This window comes from Oryx dammah, unplaced genomic scaffold (genome assembly GCF_014754425.2).
Source record: "Oryx dammah isolate SB20612 unplaced genomic scaffold, SCBI_Odam_1.1 HiC_scaffold_24, whole genome shotgun sequence".
NCBI lineage: Eukaryota > Metazoa > Chordata > Mammalia > Artiodactyla > Bovidae > Oryx > Oryx dammah.
The window spans coordinates 24,192,152-24,204,522 of NW_024070208.1; the positions used below are offsets into that span (position 1 = coordinate 24,192,152).

Consider the following 12,371-nt stretch of genomic DNA (forward strand, 5'->3'; position numbering starts at 1 on the left):
ATAAGGAAACAGTATTATTGGATTCTTTTAATTAAGCTTATTTTAAATTAATCAAATATAACCTAATAGTAATCATATTCTATCATCCAATCTTACTGTATAATGGTTCTATTAATATAGTTATTAGTGTCATTTTATCTTTATTCCAGGTTATTTGAGACACTCCAGTCCCTGTTTTGGTCAATATTTGGGCTCATCAACTTATATGTGACCAATGTCAAAGCACAGCACGAATTCACCGAGTTTGTTGGGGCCACCATGTTTGGGACATATAACGTCATCTCTCTGGTCGTCCTGCTTAACATGTTAATAGCTATGATGAATAATTCTTACCAACTTATTGCTGTAAGTTGACTCACTCCCCTCCTAGAATGTGTTGTTAGCTATACTCCACCGTATTATAATTGGTAATACAGTCTGTAACTGCTATGAATGAAACAAATCAGAATTATAAATGGACAATGTGGTGTTTATAAGCACTCTTACCATACTTGGCTATATACTAATTTAATTTTTCATATTACATGTGATTATATACTAAATCTAACCTGCGAGGCAATCATTGGCTATGGCAAGCAATAGGTGACGTATGGGCTATGAACAGGTGACTCATCTCTATATAATGCCCTTTGGGTTTTGCATTGTCTCTGACCGTCTAATCTACAATCTTCATAAAAGCAATCTCATACCAGCTTTGCAAGGTACAAGTGCTAGCCCAGAGAGGAATCTGAGTGAAAAAGCATAAGATTTTGTTTCTTAAAGCCCAGAAAAAAGTCATGAGGAGTAACACTGAATGCTGCAGCAGAATATACAATACCATACGTGTTTATTTGAAACTCTAGAGTGCAAACAGCTTAGCTTATTTATTCATTCATTCAATAAAATCTTATTAAGCTCTTATTCTGTTGCCAGGGATGGTCCTAGGAACTAGAAATATTGCAATGAATAAGAACAACAAAGCCCTTTATCCCTCTGAACTTGCATACTAGTGATCTGTGTCTGTGGCCATTAAAAACAGTGATAGAACAAATCTGTATTGGAATATATATCTTAAGACTTAAATATATATCTTAAGACTTTCATATGTATACTTTAGACAAATAGCATCTTATAAGAATAATTATAGGTTGCCCATTTACTCCATAAATAACTGCAATTATATTGCATCTTTGAATCTATTGCTAATTCTCTGGGATGTCATTATTGTGATTTTGAGAAACAGCACTCCTAATTTTAATTAAACTCTCTTTATGGAGGCAAGACGCCTGTCACAGATGAAAAACTGCCGAAGACATTAAGAATAAATGAATTTTATTTACGAATTCCCAGACTGAAGTATTCCCACTGGATATACTTAGGCCCAGGGCTTTCCAGGCGGTGCAGTGGTAAAGAATCCACCTGCCGTTGGAGGAGATGCAGAAGTGGGTTTGAACCCTGGATTGGGAAGACCCCCTGGAGAAGGATATGGCAACTCCAGTATTCTTGCTGGGGAAATCCAATGGACAGAGGATCCTGGAGGGCTGTAGTCCATGTGGTTGCAGACAGTCAGACACAACTTAGTGACTAAGCAACAACAATGGCAAGATGAGTAGCAGAGATGACTTTAGTCATCACTAGCCTAGGACTTTCTACCTTCATTTTTTCCAGTCACTAGATGGTTTAATATTGTTACAGACCGTTTCAGAATCCCAAGCCTTGAACTAAGGAAGAGTCTGCTTTGTGACCGCAGTAACAGAACATAATGAAGTCAGGATAATCCTTAACTTGTGACTCCCTGGGAATGAGAAGGAGCAGAAACTACTCACAGGCCAACATTTCACTTGTGTGACTGCCTTTTTATGACCTGAAGCCAATTTTACTCATTTCCATTCTCCATGGCTACAGCAAACAGTATCTACTTCCCTTCATTAATGCTTGTTTAGAAAGATAGGGAAGGAGATAGGAATGGGAGAGAAGAGACAAAGGGAGGGAAGCTACAGCTTCTGAGGATCTATATATCCATTCATCCAATCAGATGTCTGCTAAGAAACAATGAAGACCATGCATTTTCTAGACATGGTGAAGCCCGTTGAAAGCACACTCTGTCCAGTGTTTAGACTAAAATCCACATTATTCAGAGGAGAAATGTATGCAAACAATGTATGCACTCATCAGCACACAGCAATTTAGAAATATTAGAATGAAGTATAGTCTAATTTTTCCTACTCTAAAACTCGAGGGTTTTAAAAATAATATTGGATTGGCCAAAAAGTTCATTTGGATTCTTCCATGGCATCATGCAAGAAAACCCTAGCAGACTTTTTGGCCAACCCAATATTAACGAGTTAAGATGATCTGTTTTGAATTTGTATGTATGCCCAGTTTCTGCCACCTCCTACTTTCCAGATTTTCTGCTTAAATAAGATTTGTGGCTAATTTAAGAGGAGACTGACTGCCCCATATCTAATTGCCACAAATGTTCCTAAGTTTTTCCAGGCAATTAACAAAGTGAAATCGTTAATAAACAATCAGGGAGAATATCTCAGGCTTGTGGGTGGTCACTAGACATACTCTTATCTGGTACTGTTTGGCCAAGGTTATGTCAAGGTTCAATGCTATGTCAAAGGCCTGTTGTACATTTGAGGAACTGCTGAGTTTATGCCTGTTGCCTAAAGGTGGACAAGGTTTATTCAAATGGAAACCTATCAAGTAAGAATTTTCCTGAAAACAACAGAAGTATGAGCCGTGGGCATCTACCTAGGCAAGGTGTCAAGGCCTTGGGAAGACATAAAGCCCTGCTTGAGGCTAGAATCTAATGAAACTGAGCTAATGTAAGCCTACAAGCATGAGAAATGAAGATTCATCCTCAGGTCATTCATCTCCAGTCTCTTTAACATGGAATTATTTTAGCTGTCTGTTTCCTGGAAGAGGGAAGGATGAAAAGTGACAAGAGAGTTGTGAGTCCTTTTTAGGCTAAGCCATTGTCTAAAGTATTTAGATGACTGTCTCGGGGAGTCAGCCTTGTTTTTATAGGTAATTTAATTAATGTTCCAAGAGCCACTCCAAAGTCAGGCTACAGTCTCTCTGTGAGGTTTATCTCACCTTATTAAGAAACCTGTCAGCCCTTGTCATTTTCTCCTGTTCAGGACCATGCGGATATAGAATGGAAATTTGCTAGAACAAAGCTTTGGATGAGTTATTTTGAAGAAGGAGGTACCCTTCCTACCCCCTTCAATGTCATCCCGAGCCCCAAGTCTCTCTGGTACCTGATCAAATGGATATGGACACACCTGTGCAAGAAAAAGATGAGAAGAAAGCCAGAAAGTTTTGGAACGATAGGGGTAAGACCACAGGCTGTTGGTATTACTGTTTTTTGTGTGTGTGCACTTGAATATGTTTGCATTCTTTACTGAATATGTTTGCATTTTAGCCTTTTTGTTCTCATTGGTTGCATTCAGTGAACATCTATTCCACAGTTATTGTGTCTAAGGGGCTTCCCTGGTGGCTCAGCAGTAAAGAATCTGCCTGCAACACAGGAGACACAGGGACACAAGTTCAATCCCTGGGTCAGGGAAGATCCCCTAAGTAGGAAATGACAATCCACTCCAGTATTCTTGCCTGGGAAATCCCATGGACAGAGGAGCCTCACAGGCTACAGTCCGTGGGGTCACAAAGAGTTGGACATGACTGAGTGACTAAAAATAACAACATTATGTCTCAGAAACTGCCTGATTAACTGTGGTTCACTATGGTTTAACAAACCCATTTCCTCCACTGAGGGTGGTCACTATTACTTTAATATGAATTGAAGTAATTCATAGACCTAACAGTCAAGGTTCGGGAAACTAGCCCATTAATTTCTAGTTCTATTCAGAATTATAACCTCGGGTTACTTTCAGCATGACTGATTCATTGTTTGTTTCTCTGGATTGTAAGGGAATTGTCTGTTTCAATCACCTCATATTCTCACTGCCTAACAGACACCCCTGCACAGAACACAGAATGCTTGACAAAAAGTTCTCATTTCAGTGACTGAACAACTATTATAACTTAAAAATGCTGTCCCATATTCAAACGCTGTGATTTCAGAATCTATTCAGTTGTTCAGAGGTTAAAGCGTCTGCCTCCAATGCGGGAGACCTGGGTTCGATCCCTGGGTCCAATCCCTGGGTCGGGAAGATCCCCTGGAGAGGGAAATGGCAATCCACTCCAGTATTCTTGCTTGGAGGATCCCATGGATGGAGAAGCCTAGTAGGTTACAGTCCACGGGGTCGCAAAGAGTCGGACATGACTGAGCGACTTCACCTTTCACCTTTCAGTTGCTCAACATTTTGCTTCTACCCCCAGTTATATTCAATACCAAGAAGTTGTGTTTGTAAAAAAATATAGGACTATACAGAGCCGTGCCCCTGTTATACTGGAATATTATACTTCCCTAAGGACATTTCTTTCATATTGGAAAGCAAGAGCTCAAACAACTCCAATAGAAGCGCCGTGGATTTAAACTTTTCCAACCAAACCACTGACATAAGTCATTCTTCATTTCTTTCTCACTCAAGTTTCCTCATTTTCAAAGTTCTCATAGTGATGTTTTAGAAATTGATACTGTAGCATTCAGTAGTCACTTGGGTATTCTCAGAGAAATTGCCTTGGAAGTATTCTAATATGCCCTTCTGTTAGAATTATCAAGTGATGTCAGTTATTTAATTAAAGAATTAATTCATTTTAAATTTTATTTAACTGAGTTTGTGACTGCTAGTTATGCCCTTAGTGATCCTTCTTACTGATGAACTTCATTGCCTACCAGGCATTGTTCTCAGCCTTGAATGGTTCTTTCTCTCCTGAAAGTGGCATCGATTGTCCTGTCATCTCAGTAACAGTTCTAATTCTAAAGAGAAATTGACAGGCAGGGAAGTAAAGCAAACGGGTAGTTAGGAGAGGCAGTTATAGTCTTTCCTAGAAACCATCACTCCATGAACTTGGAATTTGGGCATCTGTCTGATCTTGGAAATGGAAGTCAGATTATGATGAAGCCTTATCTTTCAATCCTCATACTAATTCATAGATTTTATCACTGATTTTTTAATTTTTCTCTTAAAAATAAGTTGAATTTATTGAAAAATATGGTTGTAAAATAAATATAATGATTTGGATTTAACAAGCAATTACTGTACATTTTCCACATACCAGGAGATGAGTTAGGAATTAGAGGTGGGCAGAGGTATACGAAGGTATGGTTTCCATTCTTGAGGGCCTCGATTTTAATGTGAGTGACACAATATGAGAATATCTTACTATAATACGTGTTACATGACGTATTTAACATGACTGTGTAGTTATAGTCAAGATGTCATGAGAACAGCACGGGAAGTAAGTCATGTTTTCCCTGAGAAAAACAGAAAAAGATTTCAGAGATGCCAAACTCTGGCTGCCTCCCTTCCATGTCAAAATGGACTTGTCCTTTTTCTCATGTTATTCTTAAAATTGGTAAGAAATTGATTTAATCAGTCCTCCAAAATATATTAATTATTAGTACTACCTATTATGCTTTCTCTCATAGCAGTATTTCAACTGAAGAAGACTTTCTGGGACCCAAAATAAAAGCCATACACAAAAGAAATTTGTCTTTAATATTTTAACTTTAGGCTATAGCAGAAGGAATCTTGGGTTTTAAGATGCCATGGAACTTGCAACAAAATACAGGGCCCTGCTCTAATATTTTAAGAGATCCATCTGTGCAGCCACCAAAATAATGGAGGAGCACTCTAAGAATTTGACTTCCAGCTCTCTCTCCCGTCCCCCAGAATCCTCCCACTGTTGACATATTTTTAGGACTACATCACCATCATTTCTTAGATGCAAAGAGGAGCTTAACATTGACTTGGGCTTTCCTATGAAAGCAGTGATTCGAAAGGTAAATGGCATAAGTTAAAAAACGTTCTTCCCTATACATTCCTGGTCAGAAAAGCTCATTTCTATTTCTGTCTCTATCTCTAAATTTGAATATTTTGATCCAAGTTGATGCACAGCAATGTAATTCACAATTAATTGTGACCTCAAATCATTCTCTTTTCCCTAGCTGTGTAGTTTCCTAACTTTTGGTCATGGATATCCTGTGCTTTGGGAATTTATGACAAAACTGCATCCATATTGTGAGTTGTCTCTCTTTTCTCCATTCTCATCTGTCCTCAATCCTGCCTCTTCTCTGCTAAGCTGACGCTTTGGACAAGCACCAACCTAATCAAACTCAATGCTATACATTTACTTTTGTCTAGACTGCACTTCTAGAAGGAGAAGGACGTATCTGGGTTTTCGTACTCTTAGTTGAGTTTTATACATTTAGATATTAGATGGAAATAGATCATATGTATTATTTGTAAAGAAAACCATAAGGTAGATAAAAATTAATAAAGTTATGATATTAATGGAGGAGTTAATGGTAAAGAGTCCACCTGCAGTGCAGGAGACCTGGGTTCCATCCCTGGGTCAGGAAGATCCCCTGGAGAAGGAAATGGCAACCCACTCCAGTGTTCTTGCCTAGAAAATCCCATGGACAGGGGAGCCTAGTGGGCTACAGTCCACGGGGTTGCAAAGAGTCAGAAGCGACTGAGCACAGCACAGAGCTAAATGAGAAAGTAATTCCAAAAGGGAGTGCTGTGAATTCATTTCAGTTTGGTTAATCCACCTGATAGTCCATTGTGTAGACAGATGAAGATGAGGAGATAGACACATCCATTAACTAAAAGGTGACTTTGAAGTACTGTTGGCAGTCACTTTGTGTAACAAAACTTAGAAGATTGCTTGACATTTCAGAAGGACCTTAGAAATCAATTAGCTCAACTATTTCCTTTTAGAAAAAAGAGCTCTTTTACCTTGGGCAGTGTTTTAGGTGACAGAGCTGGGAAAAAAAATTGGATCTTAATATTCTTGTTCCCACAAGCTTTCCATCACCCTCTCTTGCTTTCCTGGGAACGCTGATGACCTTCCACAATACCTTCCATGCATGTCCATCTTTTGATTTCTCTCAACAGCTTTTGCGGATCCCACCACTCTGTCTTTTAGATTCCCCTCTCCCAAAGCCCTTGGTTTATAAGCTGGACTATCTTCTGCTCTTATTTCTTGATTCACACTTTTGAATCAGAATTTTGAAGCTGACTGGGTGGTAGAGTTTATACATTCTCAGAGGCATTTTCTCTAAACCGTCCCACTTGTGAGTTGCACACTCTTGTAACCAGCAGCCACCTGAATGTCACGCTGCTGCTCCCTCCCTTCAGGCATGAAGCCCCTGCATGCTCTGAGGGTTACTGATTGGCCATGGTCTAGGGGTCCATCATTGGTGATCTTATCTTGTATGGCCTCTGGGTAATGCTGATATTACAGCTAGCCCTGAAAACACATTAACTTTTTTTTTTTTTAATCTTTGGACTTCCTTTTATGGGTGACTGGGAGTTCCAGGTAAATTAGCCTTTCATTTGGAATGTTTTATGAGAGAAAGCAGAAATGAAGCAGAAATGCTTCATTGAGCAACACTTTTGGGAAGCAAGCCCAGGAAGGAGAGATGCCTTGTTTCTGGGAAATCATGAAAATCCCACCAAGGAGGCAGCCTATTGAAAGTATAATCATAAATTAAGCAACATTTTATAGCTTCTGGCTTTATAGTATAGGTTTTTCTCTTACCAGTCGAATTTTAACACATTTTATCAGCAAATACCCTTCTCGGTGTTACAACACTGATTCTCAAACTTTAGTGTGTCCTAGAATCATCAGAAATTTCCATTTTAACAAGCACTTCCAGCTTGTAACTTTAATTAGAAATTCCTGTTTAAAAAGGCACTGGCATCTAGCTCAGCTTTTTAAACTAAAAGCCATTGTTTGCATTGGTTGTCCAAGAGGTCTAGATCACTTAATTCAAGCAAAAAGATATTAGAGCAATAAGACTTTTCCACGGTTTAATTAATATGAAACGTTTTTCATGCTATAGACCAGGTTTCCAAATAGAATACTTAAGTTGGCAATGTATTGAACCAAAAAAATACTAGGTCTTTTAACCAGATCATTAAAAAATGATCTTAACCTCTTTAATTCTGTGTTTTCCACTTTCTCGTTTTCTCTGGAGCAGGTAGTGAGGAGAACATGGAACACCATCTCTGTTAGGGTCACTTAGCATCACTCAGCTCTGGGACTGCAGATGGTTTTCTCATGCCTGACCAGTTGCCACAGAAATATATTCAGCTAAGTCACTGCTTGGGAATCTGGAGAAGGGACGAGATTAATACACCTATCATTACTAAAGGAAAAAGGCTAATAGCACTTGCTTTTCAGAACTCATTTTTTAAAAAATGAGAATCATTAAAATGTATTTTCCCTTAATCTTCATGACTTTCTGTATGCCTACCAACAAATGTTACAGATATGACCGTGTTCACCCACGGGTACCTGTGAATTCCTAATTTACTGTGGTAAGATTTGCCGACAAGACATTTTAATTAAATGTTCTTTCCCAAGTGGGAATCTAGAGGACTGAATTTCTTGTCAGTATTTCAAGAGTGAGATCCTGAATACTTGCTGTGACAAGGCAACCTTCAGCCTTTTATATGCTTAGAAAGTGTGTTTATGGAGAACAATATGTAGACCCATCAGTAAATGAACCACACTGCCATCTCTACAGAGAGATCATAGCCTGCAGTGACCCCTTGCTTTTTCACTTTTTTAAAAAAAATAAGAGTACAGACAGTTGCCCCTCTTTAGGGATTCACTGAGCAAAACAGAGAATAAAAGGCATAATTCATGGGCTTAAAAATCAGTGATAGAGCCAAACTAGAGTGGGAATGAGAGAAAACAGCGCTGACAATGGACTGTAGGGAACCGAGCTTGGCGAAGCGAGCCTGACATTCCACTGTGTGGACCGGAGAGAAGCAGAGATAAAGAGTGAGAAAATGTTACCACGAATTCCCTCGAGCCCTTTCTTTCAGAGCTGCAAAGTTCTGCTTGCTCTAAAGCAACCTGACACTTCTGTTGAAATCAGAGTTATCTCTGGGTAGCAAAGGTTTTTTCTCACTAGCTGATCCTTTCCTTTATCATTATCTCTGTGATCCAAATACTGCCATTGTCTTGTCCTAACAAATCAGGAGGAACTTGGAAAGGAAGAGGTCTGCCAAGATGGCAGCCAGTGTGTCCTGGGCACTTGCATAGAAAGCCATCCTGCCAAGGAACATTCTCACCTTGCCAGACTTTGGGTAGAATTCGCCAAGAAAACTCCCATCTTAAAGTGCACATCTCTCTGGAAAATATTTTTCCTAGACATCCAGTCAAGGAAGGAAGATTCCTGATCCATCATATGGCCCATTTTTCTTATCTTCAACATAACAGCAAATCAACTTGACTTATTTTAGAAAAAGCTGCCAAATGCAACTCCACAGGTTTTTCATTGTTGTTTTAGTTGTGTCTGACTCTTTTGCGACCCCATGGACTGTAGCCTGCCAGCCTCCTCTGTCCATGAGATTCCCCAGCCAAGGATACTGGAGTGGGTTGCCATTTCCTTCTCCAGGGGATCTTCCTAACCCAGGGATGGAACCCATGTCTTCCCAGTCTCCTGCATTGCAGGCAGATTCTTTACCACTGAAATTTCTCAGTAACATGGTAAACATGAACTCATTCACAGAAAATTCCTTTATTCCTAACAGGTCTACGATGCTGTCATTCTACCTAGTCATTAGTTTTCTTTTATAAAAAATAGAGAACTGTTAGTTATTGCAGATCACTTTATCAAAGTTTAACATGACTAGCTTGAAAAAAATTTACTACCTCTTATGCACTTAGGTACTTTTAAAATGAAATGTCCTTTGTTATACTGCTTTTATAAACACAAATTGGTCCATTCTATTCTTCGTCACTTCCAGTGATAATAGAGTAAATCCTTTTGAAGTTCAGCTGAACTTGACCCAACAGAGGGGTTGCAAACATGGTATTGTTGGTGGCAGCTCTATTTTATAAACATTTAATGATGTCACCAGTTTCCAAAAATTAGCATTATGTTTATGGCAAAGAATGCCTACATTATGGATTGAAGTCTTTGTGTCTTTGAAAATAAGATATTTGGAACTCCTAACCTCATAATAGTAATGGTCAATAAGTATTGGTGAATTCATTGCATTCATTTTATTTTTAGTGTTCAGAAGATGGTTGACTGCATCCGTTCCTGTCTTCCTAGGTTACTGAAGTTCAATTGGCTGATATAATCTCACAAGACTAAAGACTATTTTATAGTATGACCATCTAGGTGTGGAAACAAATTGGTTGGCAAAAACAATTCACTGTAAACTTGGGTTATGATATTGAATAACTCCTGATAGTTATCACAGTAAAATTTTTTATGTTCTTTCTTTCTGCCGGACTATTTTGCTTAAAATTCAAAAAATAATTTTTCCAGAAAAATAAATCTGGAATTATCTTTTAAAGTGTGATCTTTGGTCTTTTTGTATTTGTATTAAAATTGCAAATTTCATATATGAGTAAGTTTCTACAGAAGGGAAGAAAGTTGTGCTTTTTTTAATACTAAAATAAAGTGAAAAGTGAAAGTCACTCAGTGGTGTTTGACTCTTTGTGACCCCATGAACTGTAGCCTACCAGACTCCTCTACCCATGAAATTCTCCAGGCCAGAATACTGGAGTGGGTAGCCTTTCCCTTCTCCAGGGGATCTTCCCAACCCAGGGGTTGAACCCAGGTCTCTCGCATTGCAGGAAGATTCTTTACTATCTGAGCCACCAGGGAAGCCCAGGCATCATGATGGTTTTCACTTATTATTCATAATTCTCTGATTCTGTCATCCTTAGTTTCAGTTTTACTTTGAGAAAATTTAAAGTTAAATCATGACTTCAAACTGCTTTCTGACTATTTTAATTGGCTTTTTAACAACTAAATTGGAGAAATGTTATAGAGCCCCAAGATAATAAAAATTGAGTCTACTAAATTCTGTACTAAATTCAGTGTTTCTATTTACTTAAATCATAGAATATGATCTCCTGTACAATGTTTACAATGAGAGTGCTAAAGAAGTTAGTGTACAGCTGCATTCACACTCAAAGTCTTTGTGTTCACTTAAAGTCAAGGAGATCTGGAAGGCATGTTTCCTCCCAGAAGTGCTTTTTCCTTAGATTTCAGCTGATCTGTGTCTCAACAGGAGTCACATACCTCCATCTTGTGGCCCATTCATAAAGTTCCCACTTTTTTTCTTTTAAGATGTTCTAATTTTGTATGAAGTTTCAAATTCTCAGTCCTATAATTAATACCATAATCATTTGAAAATCTGTTTCCTAAGAGTCATGTAAAAATTGAATGGTTTTCCAATCATTAGTGGCCTTTACAAAGTGAAGCATTGTCTCATCTGTTTCTGAAAGTCACTAATAGTCATGAAACACAAATCCATTCTAATGGCCAACAAAATGCCAACTTCCCCTATTTACCTTAAAGAGAGAAAAAGAGTTTCTTTTAAATTGTCTGATTATTTTTTTTAGTATCATTTCACAGTGATGTATGCACAACTCTTTTCAGAATTCCATTTTATCAGCCTTTGATTAAGTATTTACTAGGGAACAAGATCAAAAGACTTATTTAAACCCAAGATACATTATCTCTTTTGCTTTCTCACAATTCATCAAATTCATTTCTTTGTAACAGAAGTATACTTGTTTTTACATTACTTTGGCCAGTTTTCTTCCTTAAGAATCAATGCTGATATTTGACACGCATAAAATTAAGATTGTATTATTTTTTTTCTAGTATCTTTAGAATACTAGTGAAACCTGAAAATATATACTTCATCATTTATTATTTAACTCAATTTACAATAGACATTTTTAGTCATTAAACATCTTCCTCTGTTTTGTACTCCATAACCATTGCTCCATGCTAACCCAAGCTCTGCTCCCAAAACATTCTGATCCCTTCAGAATGATAGCAGGGACTTACATTCATTTTAAAAAATTAATGAACCCTATCTTTGAGCAGAATCTTTTATTTTGATAAATTCAACCATCTAATTCAAACAGCAATTTCCTCTTAATGTATATCTGCTTGAAATTAAGTGTTGGGGAATTCATTGTCTGACAGTGTTTCTGATTACACATTGTATGTCATGGCTAAATTCTTAATGTGACTATGTTGATATTTATGAAGACCTTCAGATTGTTATAACACTACCTTTTCAGTCTATCAAATTTTAATTATTTAACATTTAATTTGTGTTTGATACCTCCAACCTGTGTCTCTTAGCATCGTGTCAAATGGAGTATACACCAACTGTGATGACCTAATTCTCCTAATCTTATATTAAAAGAACAATCTTGCCATCCTTGTTTAATTATTCTATATATTAAGTACCACAGGAATTATA

At 37.8% G+C, this 12,371-nt stretch overlaps 1 protein-coding gene across 1 annotated transcript in view; it reads left to right on the top strand.

The window, feature by feature from the left end:
• Nucleotides 1-12,371, top strand: part of TRPC4 (transient receptor potential cation channel subfamily C member 4) — a 141,767-nt gene that overhangs the window by 122,941 nt on the left and 6,455 nt on the right. The window contains exons 6-7 of the mRNA XM_040267029.1: nucleotides 150-345; nucleotides 3,126-3,320. Coding sequence (XP_040122963.1) covers nucleotides 150-345; nucleotides 3,126-3,320 — 391 coding nt within the window. The remainder of the gene's footprint in view (nucleotides 1-149; nucleotides 346-3,125; nucleotides 3,321-12,371) is intronic.